This window comes from Heterodontus francisci, chromosome 26 (assembly GCF_036365525.1).
Source record: "Heterodontus francisci isolate sHetFra1 chromosome 26, sHetFra1.hap1, whole genome shotgun sequence".
Lineage (NCBI taxonomy): Eukaryota > Metazoa > Chordata > Chondrichthyes > Heterodontiformes > Heterodontidae > Heterodontus > Heterodontus francisci.
In genome coordinates this window covers 68,589,017-68,615,346 of record NC_090396.1, presented here as the reverse complement: position 1 = coordinate 68,615,346, position 26,330 = coordinate 68,589,017, and the positions used below count along the sequence as shown (strand labels likewise).

General features: G+C 46.2%; 1 protein-coding gene across 1 annotated transcript in view; it reads left to right on the top strand.

Annotated features, from left to right (window-relative positions):
* The window catches only part of LOC137384441 (protein kinase C alpha type), a 358,799-nt gene that overhangs the window by 231,266 nt on the left and 101,203 nt on the right, over positions 1-26,330 (top strand). Inside the window, exon 6 of the mRNA XM_068058500.1 lies at positions 25,601-25,757. Coding sequence (XP_067914601.1) covers positions 25,601-25,757 — 157 coding nt within the window. The remainder of the gene's footprint in view (positions 1-25,600; positions 25,758-26,330) is intronic.

Sequence of the window (26,330 nt, the reverse complement as noted above, 5' to 3'; positions counted from 1 at the left end):
GAGTGTGATGCAATACTCTCCACTTGCCTGGATGGGTGCAGTTCCAACAACACTCAAGAAGCTCAACGCCATCCAGGACAAAGCAGCCCGCTTGATCAGCGCCCCAATTACCACCTTCAACATTCACTCCCTTCACCACCAGCGCACAGTGGCAGCAGTGTGTACCATCTACAAGATGCACTGCAACAATGCAACAAGTCTCCTTCGACAGCACCTTCCAAACCCGCGATCTTTACCATCTAGAAGGACAAGGGCAGCAGATGCATGGGAACACCACCACCTGCAAGTTCCCCTCCAAGTCACACACCATCCTGACTTGGAACTATATCGCCGTTCCTTCACTGTCACTGGATCGAAATCCTGGAACTCCCTTCCTAACAGCACTCTGGGTGTACCTACCTCACGTGGACTGCAGGTGTTCAAGAAGGCAGCTCACCACCACCACCTCAGGAGCAATTAGGGATGGGCAATAAATGCTGTCCTAGCCAGCGCTGCCCAGATCTCGTGAAGGCATGAAAAAATGCTGTTTGGCCTGCAGTCATAATAATGGTGGAAGCTGGCCTATCGTTGACACTGCCAACACCTGGTACCCTGGAGGTGCTAATACCACCATGTAACCGTGTTGCTGCCAGCAACAGTCCGATAATGCCAGTACAACATTATAAATATGAAAGAAAGAACTTGCATTTCCATAGCACCTTTCACAACCTCAAGATGTCCCAAAGCACTTTCCAACCAATAAAATACTTTTGAAGTGTGGACAAATGAGGCAAGGCAATTTATGCGCAACAAGCTCGCACAAACTCCAATGAGATTTTTTTTGAGTCATGTTGGTTGAGAGATAAATATTGGCCCAGGACACCAGGGAGAACTCCGCTGCCCTTCTTCGAAATAATGGCCTGGAATCTTTTAGATTCACCTCGAGTGCTGAAAGACAGCGCCAATGACAGTGCAGCACTCCCTCAGTACCATACTGGAGTGTCACCCTGGATTATGTGCTGAAGGCTTGAACCCACAACCTTCTGATTCAGGGGTGAGAGATTTGCCCACTGAGTGATGCCTGATACAGCATTCGATTAATTCTCAGTGAATTCTTTCAGTAGGATCTTTTCGGACCTGTTTGTCAACTGGTGAAGCTAATATTATAGAGATAGGGAGGGGCAAGGCCATGGAGGGATTTGAAAATTAAAAGTACACTCCACTATAGTTAGCCATTTAGAGGGGAGGTGCCGTTCAGTTGTTTCCTGTTTTGTACTTTTCACATCACCAAGGATGAAACTGATTCAAAATGTACAATTTACACAGGAAATCTGCCAGCAGCTGTGACTGGTCAGAAATGAAAAATTTCAACCAAAAAAAAATTATTTCATATTGTCTGAACACATTGCAAACTACACGTGATGTTCAAATGCAAGTTATTAAGAGAGTTTGGATATTAATGGAATTTGGAGATTAATGCTGGAGGACTGAAAAATGCCTCCTTGAAAGATAAGTTGCCATCATTTGAGCGCATTTATATATAAGCCAAAGTCGAGAGGTCAGAGTGAATGTGGGGTGGCAATGTGAGGTGAAAACACCCTGGGTCGCACTTGTGGAATGGTGGGTGCTGTTTGGCTTTTAGTTCCTTAATTTGTTTGGTCTCCCCATTGTAGAGGACATCGCACTGTGAGCAACGGTTTACGGTGTACTGGGTTGGAGGATGTTCACATAACTATTGTGTTACTCAGAGGAGTGTTGGCGACCCTGAATATTGGTGTGGGAGGAGGTGAATGGGCAGGTGTTACACCTCCTGCATTGGAAATTAGGGAAGTGCTAAGGGGGTGAGAGTGGAGTAAAGCAGGGCGTCCATAGAGGGAATGGTTTCTTCACAAAGCAGAAAGGGGCAGGCGAGGTGTATTTAGTTGTGGAGCCATTGTGTAAGAGATAATTGCTGCTCTTCTTCTTTGAAAGATGCAGACAGGTTGTGACAGGTATTGTTCTTGACTTGCACAAAACAACATATCTGCTTTAAGTAGTTGTATTGTGCAACTGAAAAAGGGGACAGGGAATTATAACTTGTTTAACTAGGATCAGTAAATGGCAAGGCTCCAGTTTTTGTTGAATTTCCTGCTGAGACCAATCAGTATTGATAACCACCAACTTTGTGAGAAATGCCACTGACATGGGGAGGGGAAATGGTGTCATAGACTGGAACCAACTCCACTACTTTAACAAACCCTCCCCTTTTCAGTGTTCATTAATCTGACCCTTTGCTTCCCCCCCCCCACCATCTACATAAGCTAACAATACTCGTACTCTGTACTACATAGTGTTACCTTGGCAACTCCCCCTTAGCAACCGGCAGCTAAGCTAGTGACAGTAAGTGTATGTGTTTGTCAGAAGGCGCAAGACCAAACATAGCAATGTGAAGACAAGACTGATCTCACAAAACGAGGGTTCTGAGAGGGAAAGTCTGTCAATCTTTGATCCAATAAGAATCTGTCAACTCATCACTCATGATTGAGAAATAAATCCTTTGTACCGTCAGCTGTGGCTCGGTTGGTAACATTCTCATCTGAGCAAGAAGGTTGTAGGTTCAAGTCCCCCTCTAGAGACTCGCACACAACCTCTTGACTAACACCCCAGGGCAGTATTGAGGGAGTGCTGCACTGTCAGGTGTCCTCTTTCAGGTGAGATGTTAAACTGAGGCTCAATCTGCCCTTTCAGTGGATGCAGAAGATCCCCTGGCACTATTTTGAAGAGGAGCAAGGGAGTTCTCCCTGGTGTCCTGGCCAATATTTATCCCTCCACCACAACCTTAAAAACAGATCATCTGGTCATTATCACGTTGCTATCTGTGTGATCTTGCTGTGCACAAATCGGTTGCTACCTTTCCTTCATTACAAGGACTACACTTCATTGACTGTATAATGCTTTAGAGCGTCTTGAGATTGTGAAAGACTCTACATAAATATAAGTCTTTCTTTCCTCCCAAAAAAATGCTGGGTGCACACACTCGGCAGTGGATACTCCATGTGTATCATACCCCAGCCAACCCCAGCCCTACACCATAAATGAGATTAGCTTTGAGGCTACAGCTTGAAAGCACTTGACAGTGTCTCTGTGTGATCTCCCAGCCTCCACAGTCCATTTCAATGTAATATCATCTAAAAGCTGTCACAGAAATGGTAAGACTGAAGGTGGTTGTCCTCTTCACTTGGCTCGCACACTGCCCAAAGAGAAGTACGTTGTATGTATACGTGACTGACCTGAAGCTTTGCTGCCCATTGGTTATGAAGTTGTTGATTCATCAAATATCTCTGAGCACTGTTCTCTAAATAGCTGAAATTTACAGAATTCAGTCTGACAACTGACTCCACATCACATCAACCAAACACCAGCATTTCTGTTCAAAACTGATATTTCCATTCTTGAAAAAAGATTAAATTTCATAATCATGCAGTCAGCATCGAAATATAATCCCTGGGCCAAACTGACAAAGCAATGCAGCTGTACGCTGTCTCTCACCCACCATTTTCCATTGTCTGTCTTTCACAAGTTATTCAAATGTTGAATCACTGCCTGTGACCCACTGCGGTCTCCTTCCAGTCTCTCTTGTGCACATCAGTATTTGTTGGTTTATGGGAACAGTTTAAAAAAAAATTGTTTTAACAACAACTTGCCTTTGTATAGTGCCTTTAACATAGTAAATCATCCAGAGGAAAATTTGACACCAAGCCACATGAGATGTTAGGACGGGTGACTAAAACCTTGGTCAAAGAGGTAGGTTTTAGGGAGTAACTCAAAAGGTGGAGAGTTTTAGGGGGAGAATTCCACAGCTTAGGTCTGGAAGGAAATCGGGGATGCACATGAGGCCAGATTGGAGGGCGACAGACATCTCGTATGGTTGTGGAGCTGGAGAAGGTTCCAGAGATAGGGAGGCCATGGAGACATTTGAAAACAAGGACGAGAATTTTAAAGTTGAGGTGTCGCTGGATCGGGAGCCGAGGAGCAAGTACAGGGATGATGGGTGAATGGGACTTGGTGCGAGTTAGGACACGAACAGCAGAGTTTCAGGCGAGCTCATGTTTACAGAGGGTGGGAGGTTAACCAGGAGACCATTAGAACTGTCCAATCAACAGGTGATGAAGGCATGGATGAGGGTTTCAACAGCAGGTGAACTGAGGCAGGGGAAGCGTATTTAGTGTAAAATATTTGTTGGTTTAGCTTCTCAAACTGTAAGGAAGAAAAACATTGAGAGTTGACCAAAGCTTGATCAAAGAGATGGGATTTTTAAGGAGGGTATTAAAGGAAGAGAGTGAGCTGGAGAACTGGAGGGGTTTAAGGAGGAACTTAAAACCTAGACAGCTGAAAGCACAGCCACCAGTAGTGAGGTGAAAAGAGGGGACAGGCACAAGAAAATGGAGTCCAGGGAATCAGGAGGTTGGGGAGAGAGGATTTTCCGACTGGAGGAGGTTAAAGATGGAGAGGGGGCAAAGCCAAGAAGGGGTTTAAACACAAGGATAAGAATTTTAAATTTGAGAGACTGGAGGAGTGGGAGCCCATGTCGGTCAGCAAGGACAATGGGTGGTGGGGAAGCAGTGCTTCTGAGCAGAAACCTTGAAAACATTGTGGGGCTTTAATGTTGAAATGTCAGGTTGTTGGGCCCAGATTTGGGAATGTTGAAAAGTGACAGATGTACTTGGTGGGCAGGTTTTAAATTGCTACGGGGTGTAATTCGTTTATGGAGAAATGCTTGCAAAACTCTATTGTGGAGTTTGTATTCCTTTAATTTCTAAGCTACAGCTTGATGGGCAACTTAATGATATTTTGCAGCATAATTGCACTTAAAACAATTATCAGATATCAAAACACCGTCGGTGTTAAAAGCCTGAATTGCAGACAAAGTCTTTCTGTGGCCAGAGTGGAGATAAGGCATCGAACATTGGAGATGAATGTTGCTGGTTCTTCCTGTTCTATTATAGTCTGCAAAACTGCTGTTAAGCTTTTTCTTTGCAAGCAGTGTAGCAAAAAGATAATTGGTAATTGCACGTGGAGGAATGCGCATGGGCGGTTTCTGTTTTGCTGACTTGTCGCATCTTGCTGAGGAGTCTGAAAACAAAAGCAGCAGTGGTAGTGACATCCTCTGCCACAGATTCAACCCATAGGTCAACCTGTACCACTTTAAGGGCTGTTTTTATTCGGGAATGAGGGAGCCACTTTTGCCTCCCTCTGGGCATCCGACAGGTGCAGTGTACTGGAGGGTCGAGGAGCCTGCAATGTTCCAGGGTCCGGCCGTTTGCAAGGCCCACTCCCCTTGGCAGGGACTTGCCTAAAATTACATGGAGGTATAAACACAAGATTGTTCTTTGTTGTGAAGATGACAAAGGGGTGATTGCCATAAGGGTCAATGAAAAGAGAGAATTTACATTTATGTAAAGCCCTTCATGACCTGAGGATGTCCCAAAGCGCTTTACCGCCAATGAAGTACCTTTCTAGTGCAGTCACTGTTTTCATGTAGACAAGCATGGCAACCTATTTACACACGGCAAGCTCTTACAAACAGCAATGTGATGCTGACCAGGTAATCTGTTTTCGTGATGTCGTTTGAAGGATAAACATTGTCCAGGACACAGGGGAGAACCCCTCTAATTTCTCAAAATAGTGCCATGGGATTTTTTATGTCCAGTGAGAGAGCAGATGGGGCATCGGTTTAACATCTCATCCGAAAGTCAGCAACTCCAACAGTGCAGCACTCTTTCAGTACTGAGCCTCCGACAGTGCGGTGCTGCCTCGGTACTGAGCCTCCGACAGTGCGGCACTCCCTCAGTACTGAGCCTCCGACAGTGCGGCACTCCCTCAGTACTGAGCCTCCGACAGTGCGGCACTCCCTCAGTACTGAGCCTCCAACAGTGCGGCACTCCCTCGGTACTGACCCTTCGACAGTGCGGCACTCCCTCAGTACTGAGCCTCCGACAGTGCGGCACTCCCTCAGTACTGAGCCTCCAACAGTGCGGCACTCCCTCGGTACTGACCCTTCGACAGTGCGGCACTCCCTCAGTACTGAGCCTCCGACAGTGCGGCGCTGCCTCGGCACTGAGCCTCCGACAGTGCGGCGCTGCCTCGGCACTGAGCCTCCGACAGTGCGGCGCTGCCTCGGCACTGAGCCTCCGACAGTGCGGCGCTGCCTCGGCACTGAGCCTCCGACAGTGCGGCGCTGCCTCGGCACTGAGCCTCCGACAGTGCGGCGCTCCCTCGGTACTGCACCAAGAGTGTCAGCTGAGATTTTGTGCTCATGTTCCTGGTTTAGAAGTGAGTACAATGCACTGAGCCATGGTTGACACTTTGGTTGCCGGTCATGTGTGACAAGTTTTGACAAATTCTTGGATTCATGGTTGAGAGATTTTTCTCTTTCAGAGCCCTTGTTTTGTGAGATTGATCTCGGTACTGCATGGGGTGTGTCAGCCTAGATTTAGTGCTCAAGTCTCTGGAGTTTTTCTTGAAGCCACAAGCTTCTGACTCACAGGTTACAAAGCCACAAAAGTAGTGCAAAAAAATCGATCCCGAACACAACTTCAAACAGTCAGATAACAGGGCACAGGTGCATGCTAATAAAAAGCAAACTTAATGACTGATGTCAGGACAACCTCACACAAAGATTAAAAGCAAAATACTGCGGATGCTGGAAATCTGAAACAAAAACAAGAAATGCTGGAATCACTCAGCAGGTCTGGCAGCCAGTTCCGAAGAAGGATCACTGACCCGAAACGTTAACTCTGCTTCTCTTTCCACAGATGCTGCCAGACCTGCTGAGTGATTCCAGCATTTCTTGTTTTTGTCTCACACAAAGATTGATCAGGATGGAACTCTGGGTAGGGCAGTGAATATAAAAACCCTGGGACCATTTTATAAATATTTGGCTCATGTGATGGAGACGGTATTGGATAAGGGGAGCTGAAGTGTTCTGATTGGTCTTCCTGATGGTGTTGATCTTGTGATATAAACTAGTGAAAAGTAACTTCAGATCAGATGCCCAATTCAGTTTATATGCTCAAAGGGGGAGAAATGTCTGGAATAGTCTATCAGATGAGGGACAGGAGGTGCAAAGGAAAATTGCATCGATAATGATCCCAGCACCAAGTGGGAGTGTTGGGATTTCAGCCACAAGCCTCCCCAACCTCAATGATTTTATATCCATTAAAATTAATGAATGGGAACTCTTGGGAGGTGAGACATACTCTGAGTGGGTGAAACTACTCTGGGAGCACTAAAATGATAGGAAAAGGAGGAGGCCATTCAGCCCCTCCAGCTTGTTCTGCCATTCAGTCAGATCATGGCTGATCTGCAGTTTAACTCCACATAAAGACCTTGGTTACACATCCCTTCATAGAACTGTTTCCTAATTTCACTTCCAAAGGCTCTGGCTCTAATTTTAGACTGTGCCCCCTAGTCTAGACTCCCCAACTAGCAGGAATAGTTTCACCCTATCTGTTCCCCTTAATAGCTTGAAACATTTGATCAAATCACCCTTTAATCTTCTAAATTCCAGGGAATATAATCCAAGGCTGCGTTTGCTGACAATGCAACCACTAGGTGGTGCTGTACAGGCACATGCACAATTGCAGCCTGTTCCACTAAAGCATGAGTCAGTAACGTTCAGGCAGCTGCCAGGATTAAAGATGGCGCTGCTCAAATAATCACACAAAGCCAAAGAAAACACATGGTAGCACACAATGCCCGGAGAGAGCGAGCGAGCCGGGGGTGGGGGGTGAAGAGAGAGCAGGCGGGGGAGAGGGAGGGATCAGAGCGCACCCGAATGTCTTCGGCTACTCCCCAACTCCCCCCCCACCCCCCAACCACACTCCCCACCCCACCACACTCTTTCCCCCCCACCCCACCACACTCTTTCCCCCCCACCCCACCACACTCTTTCCCCCCCACCCCACCACACTCTTTCCCCCCCACCCCACCACACTCCGCCCCCCACCACACTTCCCCCCCCCCAACCCACCACACTTCCCGCCCCCCCCAACCCACCACACTCCCCGCCCCCCCCACTCACCACGCTCCCCCCCCACCCACCACACGCTCCCCCCCCACCCACCACACGCTCCCCCCCCACCCACCACACGCTCCAACCCCCACCCACCACACGCTCCAACCCCAACCCACCACACGCTCCCCCCCCCACTCACCACACGCTCCCCCCCCCACTCACCACACGCTCCCCCCCCCACTCACCACACGCTCCCCCCCCCACTCACCACACGCTCCCCCCCCCACTCACCACACGCTCCCCCCCCCACTCACCACACGCTCCCCCCCCCACTCACCACACGCTCCCCCCCCACTCACCACACGCTCCCCCCCCCACTCACCACACGCTCCCCCCCCCCACTCACCACACGCTCCCCCCCCCCCACTCACCACACGCTATCCCCCCCCACTCACCACACGCTCCCCCCCCCCACTTACCACACGCTCCCCCCCCCCACTCACCACACGCTCCCCCCCCCCACTCACCACACGCTCCCCCCCCCCCACTCACCACACGCTCCCCCCCCCCGCTCACCACACGCTCCCCCTCCCACTCACCACACGCTCCCCCTCCCACTCACCACACGCTCCCCCCCCCACTCACCACACGCTCCCCCCCCCACCCACCACACGCTCCCCCCCCCCCACCCCCCACACGCTCCCCCCCCACCCCCCACACGCTCCCCCCCACCAACACGCTCCCCCCCACCAACACGCTCCCCCCCACCAACACGCTCCCCCCCACCAACACGCTCCCCCCCACCAACACGCTCCTTTATCAGTTTCTTCATCCTCCTTTGCTGTATTCTACAATCCTCCCAATACTCAAGTTTACTATTATTTCTGGCAACTCTATAGACCTTTTCTTTTAATCTTATACAATCCTTAACTTCCTTTGTTATCCACTGTTCACCACCTTTACTTTTGGGGGTTTTTGTGCCTTGAAGGAATGTATAGTTGCTGTAAACTGTGTAATATTTCTTTAAAGACTATCCATTGCTTATGTGCTGTCATACCATTTAATGTATTTTCCCAATCCACCTCAGCCAATTTGCCCCTCATACCTTCATAATTTCCTTTGTTCAAATTTAACACCCTGGCTTCAGATTGAACTACCTCACTTTCAAACATAATGTAGAATTCTATCAAAATGTGATCACTCATCCCTAAAGGTTCTTTTACTACCAGATTATTAATTAGTTCTTTCTCATTACATAAAACTAGATCTAAAATATCCTGTTCTCTCGTCGGTGCCTCAACATACTGCTCCAGAAAACCATCCCTAACACACTCCAGAATCTCATCGTCCACAGGATTAGTGCTCATTAGGTTTACCGAGTCTTTATGCAAATTGAAGTACCCATGATTACTGTATTACCCATGCCACATGCTGCTCTAATCTCATGATTAATACCATGTCCCATGCTACCACTATTGTATGGTGGCCTATAAACAACTCCTACCAATGTTTGCTGCCCCTTGATGTTTCTTAACTCCACCCAAACAGATTCCACATTTCGTTCTTCCAATCTGAGATCCTCTCATACTAATGTACTGATCCCATCCCTTATTATCAGTGCAACACCACTTCCTTTTCCTTTTTGCCTGTCCTTCCTAAATCTCGAATATCATTGAATATTCAGTTCCCAGTCTTGGTCACCCTGTAGCCACGTTTCCATTATGGCAATTAGATCTTACCCATTGAACTCTATTTGGGTCTTTAAATCATCTACTTTGTTGCTGCTTGCATTCATGTAGAGCGCCCTTAACTTTGTCATCTTGACATTATTCTGCATTCTAAGCCTAGTTGATGCTTGCCTTTGTTTCGCCTGTCTTCTAATGTCACCTGCTACTTTTCTACCTCCTGATCCCAGCTTTACTTCTTTCCAGTTTGAGCTACCCCTCAGGTTCCCATCCCCCTGGCAAACTAGTTTAAACCTTCCCCAACAGCACTAGCAAATCTCCATGCGAGGATATTAGTTCCTATCCTGTTAAGGTGAAGCAAAGGGTAAAGGTCAATGAGTGTTTTTGTGACCGGAAAGCTGTTTCCAGTGAGGTTTCACGGGCTTCAGTACTCGGTCTCTTGCTTTTTGTGGTATATATATCAATGATTTGGACTTGAATGTACGGGGTATGATTAAGAAGTTTGCAGACGATACTAAAATTGACTGTGTGGTTGATGATGAAGAAGAAAGCTGTAGACTGTAGAAAGATATCAATGGACTAGTCAGGTGGGCAGAACAATGGCAAATGGAGTTCAATCTGCAGACGTGTGAGGCAATGCCATTGGGGAAGGCTAACAAGGCAAGGGAATACACAATAAATGGTAGGATACTGAGACAGAGGGAGTACATGTCCACAGATCCCTGAAGGTGACTGGACAGGTACATAAGGTGGTCAGAAAGGCATATGGCATATTTGCCTTTATTAGCCGAAGCATAGAATATAAGAGCTAGGAGGTTAGGATAGAACTGTATGAAACACTAGTTAGGCCATAGCTAGAGTACTGTGTGCAGTTCTGGTCACTGCAATATCGGAAAGATGTGATTACACTAGAGAGGATACAGAGAAGATTTATCAGGATGTTGCCTGGACTGGAGAATTTTAGATTTGGATAGGCTAGAGTTGTTTTCTTTGGAACAGAGAAGGGTGATGGAAGACCTAATGGAAGTGTATAAAATTATGAGGGCTCTAGATAAAGTGGAGAGGAAGGCCCAATTCCCCTTGGTTGAGTGGTCCATAACCAGGGTCAAAAATTTAGGGTAAGAGGTCGGAGGTTTAAAGGGGATTTAAGGGGAAATTCTTTCACCCAGAGGGTAGTGCAGATCTGGAATTCACTGCCTGAAAGAGTGGTAGAGGCAGAAACCCTCATAATATGCTTCGGCTAATATTTAAAAAGTTCTTGGATATGCACTTGAACTACTGTAACCTACAAGGCTATGGACCAAGAGCTGAAAGTGGGATTATGCTGATGGCTACTTGTTGGCCAGCACAGGCACGATGGGCTGAATGGCCTCCCTCCGTGCAGTAAATTTCTATGATTCTATGTCTCTTGCCACTCAGCCAATTTTTTAAGCAGATCATTAATTTGCCTTCAATTCCATGAGTTTCAACTTCAGTGAACAGTTTTATGAGGAATTTTGTCACATGCCTTCTGGAACTTCATATTATTATGAGGGTTTCCTTTTTTTGTAAAACTTAAGAATTTATATTTTAAGACTGAAAAGGATCTCATAGAAGCTGAACTTTGTGGGGGGTTTTTTGAAAAAAAGGAAGGTCACCAGAAGTTTGAGACTGAGAGTGGAACTGTAAACAGTTGCTGGAAGGCATCTGTTTTCAAATAAAAATCCAGCAAGGTATTGGTTTGAAGAGAGGTGACAGGCCAGAATTTATAAATGTCACAGGACTTGCTCTAGAAAAGTTTTAGTTTCAATTTGAACTGTTGAAAAAAAACAGTTGGTGTTTGGCCTGAAACAGAAGATGTTTTGCTTCCTGGCTTGCCCGAAGAAGACAGCTCACCTCTTTCTCTAGTATGTTTCCTATTTCCTCCTGTTATTGTGCACGATTAAAGAATTTGCAAGTCAAATGTATGCAGCTGAAACCCTTGTTGCTGCTCCCCTCCTGTAAGACTTATTTGGAGCCTTCTGTCGCTGCATCTCTTGGAAGCCTACCCAAACTGATCATCAGCATCACCTGGAAAGAACTGTTTCAGGAAGATCCCATCGACAGCTGTCCATTTGCCTTTGGGACTTCCTTCCATACCTTTTTCAGCCTAAGTGCTTTTTTAATTCCTTCTGTTTCTAAGTAACAGCTTTCCCGGTTAACCGATTGTGTATGTATGTGTGTGCGTGTTAGGGCTAGGATAAATAAGGGACTTTAATATTTCAATTTGTGTGTATGTTTTACTTCATTACTGGTTAAAACTTGGTTGATAATAAACTGATAATTTTGTTGTTTATTAAAGAAACCTGGTTGGTGTTCTTTATTCTGGGGACAAATAGAATATCTAATTGACTGTTTCAGTAAATGAGAAAATTTAAATATATGTTGTGACCTGTCGAGAAGTGGGACTGAATTAACCGTGCACTCCTTCCGCCTCAGTTGTAACAATATAAAAATATTTGCAGACAATTCCCTGTCCATTACTTTCATCTCCTCTTCAAAATATTCAGTCAGGTTTGTCAGGCATGAGCTACTTTTCACAAAACTACACTAGCACTCTCTGATCAGCTGAAAATTCTCAAGGTGCTCAGTCACTTGATCCTTAATTATCAACTGTAGTAATTTCCCAACAACAGATGTTAGGCTAGCTGGTCTATAATTCCCTGGTTTCCCTTTCTCACCTTTCTTAAATAGCAGAGTGACATGTGCAAATTTCCAATCTAAAGGGACAGTTCAGGAGGAATTTGGAAGGTTATAGTTAGGGCATCTTCAATGTTCTCACCCACTTCTTTTAAAACTCTGATAGAAACCATCTGCACCTGGGGATTTGTCACTCATTAGAGCCATTATTTTCTTCATTACCATGATTTTGCTTACTTTAATTTTGGTGAGTTCCTGTCTCTGATTCAATGTTCGTTTCCTTGGGCTGTCCAACATTCTTAACTCTTCAACCGTAAGTACTGATGCAAAGTAATTATTCAACATGTTCACCATTTCCTTATTTTCATTATTATCGTTTTTATTTTTCGAGGGGCCTACATTGCTGCCGACCACCCTATATTTCCTAATTTTAAAAGTTTTTTTAATGTTGATTTTGATCTTCCTTGCAAGTTACTTTTCATATTCCTTTTTGTAGCTCTTACTAACTGTTTTACCAACCTTTGCTGTTTTTTTTTGTATATCTCCCATTCCGAAGGTTTGTGCTATTTTTTGTATTTTTGTTTGCTTTTTCTTTGTTTTGCGTTATCCCTTACCTCTTCAGTCGTCCATGGCTTTTTTTTTTGGCAAGTAGAACTTTTGCCCTTTAGAAGTATAAGCTGGTTCTGTATCATATTACATTTTCTTTTGAACACCTCCCACTGATCTTTTGTCATTTTACCTATGAACAGAGTAGCCCAGTTTACTGTGGACAATCTGTCACATTCCATTGAAGTCCGCCTTAAATGTAGAACCTTAGTCGCTGTTCTACGTTTCTCCCTTTCAAATGCTACATTAAACTCGATCATATTATGATCATTATTTGATAAATGTTCACACACCGTTAGACTGTTAACTAAATCTGGCTCATTAATCATTACTAAGCCTTTATATGGCATGCCCCCTTGTTGGTTCTGAGACCTACTGTTGCAGAAAACTAGCCTGAACACACACAAGAAATTCACTACCTTTCTGACATGTGCTGGCTTGTTTATCCCAATCTATATGAAAGTTTAAAATCCCCCATTAAAATCACTCTGCCGTTGCTACATAATTGTCTAATATCTGCATTTATACAAGCTATCCCTTCACAACTGTTACCAGGGGACCTACACAACTCGCACTACAGTCTTAAATCCTTCTCTATTTCTTAATTCTACCCATAAAGTCTCCACTGCCTGTTCACCTTTCATTATTTCCTCTCATCATTGAAGCGATTTCATCCTTAATCACTAAGGCAACTCTTCCCCCACCACCATTTTTCCCTATCTTCCCTGTGGACCTTATAATCTGGTATGTTGAGTTCCCAGTCCTGACCATCTTGCAGCCATGTCTTAGTAATAGCTACCATGTCATACTCTCCAAGTTGAATTTGCACGTCCTATTCATTAAATTTATTACTTATGCTTTGTGTGTTTGTATAAAGAAGACTTATTTGGGCCATATCCTCTAAACTGTCCTTCTCATCTTTTATATTTTACTCATTTTCTTATTTCTCTCTCCTGGTTTATCCTCATCTTTTACCCATGAGTTGATCTGCTTTCAATTCACAAATGGATGCAAGGCTCTGGTGGGGTTGGGGGATGTGTGGGGTTTAAGTCACTTCTGTACTGGGGTGCTGGGGCCAGTCACCTTCTCAAATCCAGCAAATTTGAGTTGCCGCCAACAGCACAGGACCTGAGCTGGAGTACCAGCACTGCCTCTCCCACTATACCCAATATAGCAGCAGATTATCATCATCATCAGGCCCAACCTCAGTAAGACAGCATAGTGACCTCCAGAGGATCAATGAATGAGCTACATGGACCAGAGCAAGGTGGTTCAAATGACCTCCTCCTGACTCTTTGACCTTCCTAACAGTCTGTATGAACTAAATCCACAGTGTTGACGCTTACTATATTCCAGCAATAGATCCAGACATTGAATCCGTATGATCCTGAAGAGGATTTGCTTTTGATTAATGCACACTGTGTGACGTAGACAGGCAGCACTAAACCCCAGGGTAAGGACTGCTCGCTATCTGACAGAAGCCCTTTATATGAAGAAATGTTCGACAACACATAAATTCTAATAGCTCATCTTGTCATTCGCACTTGACTTCAAGGTCACACAGTAGTTCCTTCCCCAACCATGAAACAGAATTGCCAAACAGTTAAGCACAAAGTCTCTAACTTTCCTTTCAATTTTCATCTTCATTCTGAGGTCATTGTTTCCCCTGAAGTCAGAGACCTGACAGCAGCAAATGGTGTTAACTAACAATAATCACATCAAGGTCCCAACTGAGTGGCAAGGCTAAACTTTCTAATGGAAAGTGAATGGATACTTAACACAGTCAAAAGAAGGTCAGAAGGTCTATTCATTTGACACTGATCTTCCCATTACTTCTACATATCGTCAGAGGTGATATTGATCTTTACCCACACACTGTCACTTCTAAAGCATTTCGCTGATTTCTCTCTGATCATCACTTCAGGTATTTTCGTAGAAAGAAGGAACTTGCATTTCTGTAGCACCTATCACAACCTCAAGATATCCTAAAATACTTTGCAACCAATGAAATGCATTTTTGAAGTGTCGTCACTGTTGTAATGCAGAAAATGTAGCGACCAATTTCCACACAGCAAGATCCCACAAACAGTAATGCAATAATTGAGTCAATAATCTGTTCTGGTGATGAAGGGATTAAATATTGGCCAGGGCACTGGGGAGCAATCCCCCGCTCTTAGAGCCATGGGATCTTTTACAGCCACCTCAGGGAGCAGACAGGACCTCAGTTTGATGCCTCATCCAGCAGACGGTGCAGCACTCCCTTGGTACTGCACTGGAATGTTAGTCTGGATTATGTGCTCAAGTCTCAGGAATGGGACTTGAACCCACAGCTCTGACTCTGAATGAAGACTAAGATGTAACGGCAAATTCTAAAAATAGAGTTGTCCCACATTTCTCCCTTCTTCCTCTAAAGTTCTTCATTCTTCCTGGGCCAAGGTTTGTGAGAACAGCAACCTCCTGCTATTAACCAATATCTATCATCAACCTGAAACGTTGGGCGGTATTTAATGGAGGCAATGGGGGTCTCGTTCACTGCCGGGAGCCCTGCCGTGCCTCACTTTGGGCAGGCCCGCCACATTGCGTGCCAATCAAGCATTTAACTGGGCAGTGGCGGGCCTTCCCCAGGATTAAGGACCTCGTGACTGAAGGCCCATCCACTGAAAGGCTCGTGGCTCTTTTACTCAGCAGCGCCACCGAGGAGGCGGTGGCTGCTGCTGGTAACGTACCCACCCGAGGCCCTGAATCGCTGATGGAAACGGGTGAGTGATGGTGGTGGGGGTTGCGGGGGAGGGGCTGTAGGGGGATTGGCAGCAAGGGTGAGGGGGGGGGGGGGGTGGCTCAGGAACCCCCTTCCCGAGGCCGGGGTCTATGGATCAGGCACAAAGTCCCATGAACGAGGGGCCCCCCAACCCCTGCGAGCCGGCAAGCAACCCGGACAGGTTTACTCATCGTACTCCCCACGTGGCAACAGGCCTGCCCACCACTAGGCTAATACCAGCGGCAGCAGGAAGCGACTCTTACTTGGGTATTAATTGCCCGCTTAAGGGCCTTAATTTGCGGCAGGATGACAAGGGCACGGCTAAACCAGCTGAGAATTCCATAGAATTTGTCGAACGCAACCTTTCTAAAACAGAATGCAACTCATGTTCCATCTTGATGCTGTATTTGGCTGCAGACAGTTTCCTCCTTAAACTTGCCCCTTTTAGTTTGTTTTAAACCTATTACGATTCTCATGAGGTGCTTTGTATTGTAGCAAATCCCTCAGTGTTCCCGAGTTGCCAAGTTTTCCAATTTTCCATACTTCTCCTTTGACATACTCAGTGAATACTTGGAATTCTGCAGAACAGATCGTGACTGAATTGCTGGGAATGCAGCCAGCTGCTAGTTTGTTATTCAATATTCTTTCATATATTTCTATTCTCTCTGTGGTCCAGGTTCACTGGTTTCCTTTTCCCCTCTAATCCTCCCTTCATTTCCTACAGTACAACAGTGACCACACTTCGAAGCTCTAAAGCACTTTGGGACTTCCTGAGGTTGTGAAAGGTGCTATAGAAATGCAAGTTTCTTTATACTTTGTGAGGATTTTCGGAGCTTTTTGTCTCTGGGCTGTATATAAATATAACAAATATAACATTTAAACCCATGTCTCTGTTCATTTGCATGTATCTCAAACTGCAGCATGAACAAATCTTGCTTTAAGATTTAAAGACAGAAAAACTTGTCATCATATAATGCCTTTCATGACCTCAGTGATATATATCAATATAATATATGTGATATATATACATCATAGTATTACAAAATCAGTGAACCAGTCGATTTATGTGCAGCAAGGTCCCATGAATGGCAATGACCAAATCATCTGTTTTACTGATGTTGGCTTAGATAAATATTGGCCAAGATACCAGGAGATCTCCGCTGCATTACTTCGAATAGCGCCATGGGATTCTGTATGTCTCCCTCAGTACTGCACTGTAATGTCAGCCAGGTTTATGTGTGCAAGTCTGCATACTGGGACTTGAATCCTCAACCTTCTGACTCGCGGAGAGTGCGCTACCCACTGAGTCAAGGTTAACATCACTAATGAGGTAACAGCACTAAGAATAGCCCTTTCCAAACTCTCCAGAATTTCACAATTCAAACAGGATAAATAGATAAGAAATAAAAGTACATTTTCTGTTTACTTGCTCCCATTGTGAAGCCATACCAGGATAACGTGCATGCATCTTCCAATTTTTCCAACCATTCATTTGGTGGGGAAAATTGAACGTGGACGCAGCTGATTTTCCAGGAAGTGTTCTTGGTGAATGAGGCTCAGTACCAGGATCCTACAAGGAAAATGCTGTACCCTTAGACTGGAATTACTAGAGCTGTATTGGGTCGTGGACACTTGTGTTTGAAGTAAAGAAAAATCTTGCATTTATTTCATGACCTTGGGACATTCCAAAGCCCTTTCTAAAGTGTAATCACTGTTGTAATGTAAGAATACTGCAGCCAGTTTGCACACAGCAAGCTCCCACCCACATCCAATAATGTGATAATGAGCTGATAATCTGTTTTTTCAGTGATCTTGATTTTGGGATAAATATTGGCCAGGGCCCCTGGGGAGAACTCCCTTGGTTATCTTTGAACTAGTTCCATGGAATCTTTTGCATCTACCTGAAAGGCAAATGGGGCATCGGTTTAAAATCTCACCTGAAAGACAGCACCTCTGACAGTGCAGCACTCTCTCAGTACTACATTGGAATGCTGGCCTAGATTTTGTGCTCAAGTTTCTGGAGCAGGGACTAAACCCACGACTTTGAACCTCGGGGCCGGTGGTGGGGGGGGGGGGGGGGGTAGGTGGTGTGGGTGCGTACAAGAGTGCTACCCCCTAAGCCTCAGCTGGCACCTAATCCTCAGTTCATTTAATCTCTTTTCTAACACGGAGTCTGGGGATAATATTGCTCAAAAGGGAAATGGTTAAATACTTTAAAAAGGGAAAATTTGCAGTGCTACAGGAAACGAGCAAGAGGAGTGGCACTAATTGGATAGCACTTTTCAAAGACCCAGCACAGATGTGAGGGGCTGAATGGCCTTATCCTGTGCGGTGGAATTCTAAACAAAGACCGGGCAGTTTATAGGTGTCTGTTTGACCAGGGTAAGTTAGGAATGTGTAACCAATGAATGTAACTCAACGCATGAAGTTACTTTCACACAGCTGAGAGTTCTCAAGTCACAGGACACATGATACCGAAACAAACCAGCACTGCAGGCACAAGTAACCCAGCTTCAAGTCAGCTGATGTTATCAGCTCTGTGTGGTGAACTTGCTTGGGGAAATCCCGGCACACGAGGAACCTAGATATCAACTGTTGCCAGCTTCTTCGAGGTTGTTAAAGCAAAACCATTGACTTCCTCTTATGTCCTGTTCAGCGCTCTCTCTCTCTCTCTCTCTCTCTCTCTCTCTCTCGTGTATTTTTGCAGCAACCTCTACCTGCTTGGGTGCAACATCATTTTCTTTGAAGCTGATCTTTGTGGGGGGTGGAGTTGCTGGAGTGATCAGCACTGTGGCATTTAGCAGACTGAGGGGGAGATGTATCCCCAGCCACCGTTCTCTGTGGTACAAGCCCTCTACTCGCCCGCCTGATATCCTCGCAGCTCATGGCAGGCAGACTGAGCCCCTGGTATAAGGTGCCTTCCCTCCCAACCTCCCCACTGCCACCACTCCCCCACCCTCCAATAATGTCTGCCTTGGGCAGGCAGAGAGTCCAACCCACACGAGTTATCCAGAGAACCCGCCGCCCCAGAAATAACTGTGTCCCGGTGTTCCAGGGTCAGGGATTACGCTGCTAAACTGCCGGATGCCCCTGCGAAATTTCAGCTTCCTTGTTTGGAAAGGGGAAAAAAAAGAGCAAAATAGAATAATCCTGAGGCAAAAGACAGAAAATGCCAGCAAAACACAGCAGGTCAGAGGTCATCTCTGAAGAGAAGATTCAGGAAGCCGCGCGCTCAGAACAAGGGCACTGCCTGAAATGTGATTCTGTCTTTACTTTTCACAGTTGCTGACAGATTTACTCTGTCTCCAGCTCTCATTTATACATCAACGAGTTACATCTCAAAGCACTTCCGATACTATGAATCTCGCTGGCCTGTGCTAATAGATAAACAGTCAGATCCCACAAGGAACAGTGACACGTTTTGCTACATCACTCTGGGTGTTATTTAACAATCACTGTGGGGTTTTTTTTAATGAGAGCCTCTCCCAGTCTCAGGAAGCTGGTATTGAAACAGCAGCAGCTGGTGACACTGGGCTTTTCCGATGTTCATTTACAACATTTTCCAAGTTTCTGCACGCTTGGTGTGACGAAGATTCACTAGGCCCTAAACTCTGGAATTCCCTCCCTTAACAGCTCTACCTCTCTCTCCTTCTTTGACGTTCCTTAAAATTGTGAGAAACGTAGCCCACTAAATAATAATTTACACCAAGTCAAACTCTGAAGAAGTAAGTTTATTTAACGTTCTTGCAAGATCGGGTGTCCTAAAAGCAGGCACACCGATCAACATATTCAGTTCATGTTTATACAATACAAATCCATTTTTCCACGCCTTTAGTTTACATTATTGGTTATAACATATTATGACACTAACCTATCCTATAGTTGCTACAGTCTCCTCCTCTGTTTACTTCTCCCCCTACTCTAACTTTCTAGCCCCTAACTCTTCTTGTTGTTTTACCTTATTTGGCTCTCCATTGTGTGTTTTAACTTGCAGCTGTCAGCCTTTATCTTAGTGGGGCAGTTTCTTATTCACTACATCCTTTGTTCTAACTCTTGCTGTTCCTCTTTTCTCTGCCTAAGCACAATTTTTAACTGCTGTACTGTCTCAAGGTCTTTACTTACATACCCTTATTAGTTCTCTTTTTCAGTGATTTCATTATGTTGTGTAGAAATGACTTCTCGGTAATTTTCCACAAGCTGTAGAAACAACATTTCAGTATTTCTTATTCTCACAAAATCTACCTCTCTGACCAAGCTTTTGATCATCTGTCCTAATATGTCCTTAAGTGGCTTCAGTGTCAAATTTGGTTCAACAATACACTTGTGAAGCATCTTTGGATGTTTTCCTCTGTTTAGTTTAGTTTAGAGATACAGCACTGAAACAGGCCCTTCGGCCCACCGAGTCTGTGCCGACCATCAACCACCCATTTATACTAATCCCATATTCCTACCAAACATCCCCACCTGTCCCTATATTTCCCTACCACCTACCTATACTAGTGGCAATTTATAATGGCCAATTTACCTACCAACCTGCAAGTCTTTTGGCTTGTGGGAGGAAACCGGAGCACCCGGAGGAAACCCACGCAGACACAGGGAGAACTTGCAAACTCCACACAGGCAGTACCCAGAATTGAACCCGGGTCGCTGGAGCTGTGAGGCTGCGGTGCTAACCACTGCGCCACTGCAACGTTTCAGGTTGTGAAAGAAACAGAGTTAACATTTCAGATCGTGTTCTTGATAAAAGGTCGTCTTCCTGAAATGTTAACTCTGTTTCTCTCTCCACATGTGCTGCCTGACCTGCTGAGTATTTCCAGCATTTTCTGTTTTCATTTCAGAGTTCCAGTATCCACAGTATTTTGCTTTTATTTTAATGTGAAGACTGAGTGTTTAGTGTGCTGAAGCACATCAAGGCCTGATTTCTGTACTCGCTCCTCAATGGTGTGGTTGAGATTGGGAACATTGAGCAAGCCTTCCACTTACACGGCATCCTGAGCAGCTCAAAAATATCACCAACAGCACCAAGAATCTTATCCAGCAGATATTGTGCAGGGTTTCAGAGACTGGAGCAGTCCTTCAACTCCCCCAAGTGGCCAAAATAGGATCTGCAACTGAGCAGGGCTTGAAAGGGGTGAAGGAGTATTTTGCAACATGACAGTACAGCAACTGAATATCTTTCTTTTCAGGAAGTTTTGAGACTGTTGCTGGATTTAAAGCCTTGGCTGGTTGGGAGCTGAGCCATGAGTATGTCATAAGTAGATTGTGGATATTGCTGCGCATAGAATCAATTTTAAAAATCCCAAAGAATAACCTGGAAAGATCAGTTAACAGGTGGCGCTATGTTTATGTATCGTGAATAAGTGCTATCGAGATACGGTCTATCATTATCAAGGATTTCACAATAACAGCCCCTCTTACATCAGTCACCTGTCCACTGATGATATAAATTGTTGTATTGCTGGTCTGATCTGCAGTTATCTAACCTCGAGCATGAATAGTTTCTTCCTGTTCCACTCTGCACCACACTCCCCCCATCCCAGTTTCCATTTCTTGGTCAAGTAGCTCACCCCACGATAATGCCAACCCCTCCCTCCCTCCCCCTCTTTTCTCCCTCTCTCTCTCTTGTTGGTGACAAGGATGGAGTGGCTCTTTGGAGACATGCTTGGTGTACGAGCAGGTCTACCCCTTTCTCCAGTGCCAGCGTGTGGAGAACAATACAGTGAGGGACCTTCTCATGCTCCAGTTAGCACATGTTTATGGTATTTATCGGACAATGTTACAGACTTCAAGTTCAGCTGTGACGCTCATTGACTGTGCTCGCTCACTTTCTGCATCGTTTATGATACACCTGGACATGCAGAAATATTGGGCCATTAATGTCAAACATTGTTTCATATAGGATAGCAGCAGTGTCTAATCCTGTCGACTACTCTTACTGAGATTGGGCTGCACTTGTTTCTAGGGCAGGGTTACCTAGGCAATCAGTTTCTGTGGCAGACAGATGTTGCAAAAGAAAGACTTGCATTTAGGGCGGCACAGTGGCGCAGTGGTTAGCACTGCCGCCTCACAGCTCCAGCGACCCGGGTTCAATTCTGGGCGCTGCCTGTGTGGAGTTTGCAAGTTCTCCCTGTGTCTGCGTGGGTTTCCTCCGGGTGCTCCGGTTTCCTCCCACAAGCCAAAAGACTTGCAGGTTGGTAGGTAAATTGGCTATTATAAATTGCCCCTAGTATAGGTAGGTGGTAGGGAAATATAGGGACAGGTGGGGATGTGGTAGGAATATGGGATTAGTGTAGGATTAGTATAAATGGGTGGTTGATGGTCGGCACAGACTCGGTGGGCCGAAGGGCCTGTTTCAGTGCTGTATCTCTAAAAAAAAAAATAAATAAAAAAATTTATATAGCACCTTTCACAACTACCAAATGTCTCAAAGTGCTTTACAGCCAATGACATGCTTTTGAAGTGTAGTCACTGTTGTAATGTAGGAAATGTGTCAGCCAGTATGTGCACAGCAAGCTCCCACAAACAGAAATGTGATAATGACCAGATAATCTGTTTTAGTGATGTTGATTGAGGGATAAACATTGGCCAGGACACCAGGGAGAACTCCCCTGCTCTTCTTCCAAATAGCACTATGGGATTTTTTACACCCACCTGAAAAGGCAGACAGGGTCTTGGTGTAAAGTCTCATCCAAAAGACAGCACCTCTGACAGTGCAGCATCCTGCATTACTGCAGCCTTGATTTTTGTGCTCAAGCCCTGGAGTGGGCCTTGAACCTGGAACCGTGTGACTAAGAGGTGAGACTTCATGGCTACCAACTGAGCCTCAGCTGATACTTCAAAACAGCTTCGGTGGAGGGGTGCCGTATAGAAACTTAAATCCACATTCCTAATACTGTGCAGACAGGTCGAGCTTCTGGTACTAACAGATCTGGCTGAACACAGGGCCTTAGTCTCAGGATAAGCCCTGGCCGGAGAGTCTAACACAGGGCCTTAGTCTCAGGATAAGCCCTGGCCGGAGAGTCTAACACAGGGCCTTAGTCTCAGGATAGGTCCTGGACGGAGAGTCTAACACAGGGCCTTAGTCTCAGGATAAGCCCTGGCCGGAGAGTCTAACACAGGGCCTTAGTCTCAGGATAGGTCCTGGCAAAAGAGTCTAACACAGGGCCTTAGTCTCAGGATAAGCCCTGGCCGGATCGTCTAACACAGGGCCTTAGTCTCAGGATAGGTCCTGGCCGGAGAGTCTAACACAGGGCCTTAGTCTCAGGATAGGTCCTGGCCGGAGAGTCTAACACAGGGCCTTAGTCTCAGGAAAGGTCCTGGCCGGAGAGTCTAACACAGGGCCTTAGTCTCAGGATAAGCCCTGGCCGGAGAGTCTAACACAGGGCCTTAGTCTCAGGATAGGTCCTGGCCGGAGAGTCTAACACAGGGCCTTAGTCTCAGGAAAGGTCCTGGCCGGAGAGTCTAACACAGGGCCTTAGTCTCAGGATAAGCCCTGGCCGGAGAGTCTAACACAGGGCCTTAGTCTCAGGATAGGTCCCGGACGGAGAGTCTAACACAGGGCCTTAGTCTCAGGATAGGACCTGGCCGGAGAGTCTAACACAGGGCCTTAGTCTCAGGATAAGCCCTGGCCGGAGAGTCCAACACAGGGCCTTCGTCTCAGGATAAGCCCTGGCCGGAGAGTCTAACACAGGGCCTTAGTCTCAGGAAAAGTCCTGGCCGGAGAGTCTAACACAGGGCCTTAGTCTCAGGAAATGTCCTGGACGGAGAGTCTAACACAGGGCCTGAGTCTCAGGATAAGTCCTGGCCGGAGAGTCTAACACGGGGCCTTAGTCTGAGGAGAAGCCCTGGCCGGAGAGTCTGACACAGGGCCTTAGTCTCAGACTCTCCGGCCAGGACTTATCCTGAGACTAAGGCCCTGTGTCAGACTCTCCGGCCAGGACTTATCCTGAGACTAAGGCCCTGTGTTAGACTCTCCGGCCAGGACCTTTCCCGAAATGAAGGCCCTGTGTTAGACTCTCCGGCCAGGACTTATCCTAACACAGGGCCTTCATCTCAGGAAAGGTCCTGGCCGGAGAGTCTAACACAGGGCCTTAGTCAGGATAAGCCCTGGCCGGAAGGTCTAACACAGGGCCTTAGTCAGGATAAGTCCTGGCTGGAGAGTCTAACACAGGGCCTTAGTCTCAGGATAAGTCCTGGCCGGAGAGTCTAACACAGGGCCTTAGTATCAGGATAAGTCCTGGCCGGAGAGTCTAACACAGGGCCTTAGTATCAGGATAGGTCCTGGCTGGAGAGTCTAACACAGGGCCTTAGTCTCAGGATAAGTCCTGGCCGGAGAATCTAACACAGGGCCTTAGTCTCAGGATAAGTCCTGGCCGGAGAGTCTAACACAGGGCCTTAGTATCAGGATAAGTCCTGGCCGGAGAGTCTAACACAGGGCCTTAGTCTCAGTATAAGTCCTGGCCGGAGAGTCTAACACAGGGCCTTAGTCTCAGGAAATGTCCTGGCCGGAGAGTCTAACACAGGGCCTTAGTCTCAGGATAAGCCCTGGCCGGAGAGTCTAACACAGGGCCTAAGTCTCAGGATAAGTCCTGGCCGGAGAGTCTAACACAGGGCCTTAGTCTCAGGATAAGTCCTGGCCGGAGAGTCTAACACAGGGCCGTAGTCTCAGGATAAGCCCTGGCCGGAGAGTCTAACACAGGGCCTTAGTCTCAGGATAAACCCTGGCCGGAGAGTCTAACACAGGGCCTTAGTCTCAGGATAAGCCCTGGCCGGAGAGTCTAACACAGGGTCTTTGTCTCAGGATAAGTCCTGGCCGGAGAGTCTAACACAGGGCCTTAGTCTCAGGATAAGCCCTGGCTGGAGAGTCTAACACAGGGCCTTAGTATCAGGAAAAGTCCTAGCCGGAGAGTCTAACACAGGGCCTGAGTATCAGGAAAAGTCCTGGCCGGAGAGTCTAACACAGGGCCTTAGTCTCAGGATAAGCCCTGGCCGGAGAGCCTAACACAGGGCCTTAGTCTCAGGATAAGCCCTGGCCGGAGAGCCTAACACAGGGCCTTTGTCTCTGACTCTCCGGCCAGGACTTATCCTGAGACTAAGGCCCTGTGTTAGGCTCTCCGGCCAGGACTTATCCTGAGACTAAGGCCCTGTGTTAGACTCTCCGTCCAGGACGTATCCTAACACAGGGCCTTAGTCTCAGGATAAGGAGTCAGCCATTTAGGACTGAGATGAGAAATTCCTTCATTCAGAGGGTTGTAAATCTTTGGACTTTTCTTCCCCTAAGGGTTCCCGATGCTCAATTGTTGAGTGTATTTCAGACTGAGACAATTTCCTTTGACTGTACGGGAATCGAGGGCTATGGGAATAGTGCAGGAAAGTGGGGATGATTTGCAGAATCAACCATCGGAGGTTCAAGGGGTCATATGACTTTACTCCTGTTTCCTATGTTATGTTCCTTCATTGTCACTGGGTCAAAGTCCTGGAACTCACGACCTAACAGAATTGTGGGTGTGCCTTCACCACATGGACTCCAGCGGTTCAAGGATGCAGCTCACCACCATCTTCTCGGGCAACTTGGGATGGGCAATAAATGCTGGCCTGGCTAGTGGCACTCTCATCCTAAGAATGAATTTTTAACAACCTGAATGCAGGACTGGTGGAACCGCAGATGATGAGTGAAACAGGGCAAAACTCTGCAATCAGACTCGTAGCCAATTTTAGTGAATGGTTTTTTGCATAATTGCAAATATTAATTACACTAAATCCTATATCAGCTGTATAATCCGGTCAGTAGCACACTTCCGATTGGCTGCTGATGGAACCAAAATAGGGATTGTGGCAGCAGATTTTATTGTGCATGTACTGGGATGCTGAAACCTGCTCTTGCAGATTTTTAACTGTGTCTTTTGTTCTATTTTACAGTGAGAGATGCGAAAAATCTAATCCCCATGGATCCCAACGGTCTTTCAGATCCCTACGTGAAACTCAAACTCATCCCTGACCCCAAAAGCGAAAGCAAACAGAAGACGAAAACTATCCGTTCAACCCTCAACCCCAGCTGGAATGAATCATTCAAATTGTGAATACATTTACTATTCTCACTGATGGTCGGGATTAGGGGAACTCTCTTTTAGGATTTATTTTCCACAAGAGCGCACATATTACATTTCAAACTTTATTTTTCATCAGCATTAACCTAGTGTACCCTTAACGTCGCTGTGTGAGTGACCATTATCCCTTGTACACAGACACTGTGTGCGTGACAGTGTGTGTGTGCGTGACTGACAGTGACAGTTATCCCTTGTGCACGGACTGGGCAAGTAGAGGTGACTACAGGAGAATTGTGTCACTTGAAATTGCAAATTATTTTTGTCAGATTAACATAGATAGAACCATAGAACAATTACAGAACAGAAGGAGGCCATTCAGCAATCGTCTCTGTTCTGGCCGAAAAAACGAGCCGTTCAATCTAATCCCACCTTCCAGCACCTGGTCCATAGCCTTGCCGGTTACAGCACTTCAGGTGCGTGTCCAGGTACCTTTTAAAAGAATTGAGGGTTTCTGCCTCCACCACCGATCCGGGCAGCGAATTCCAGACACCCTCCCTCTGGGAGAATAAGTTGTTCCTCATGTCCAGTCTAATCCTTCTACC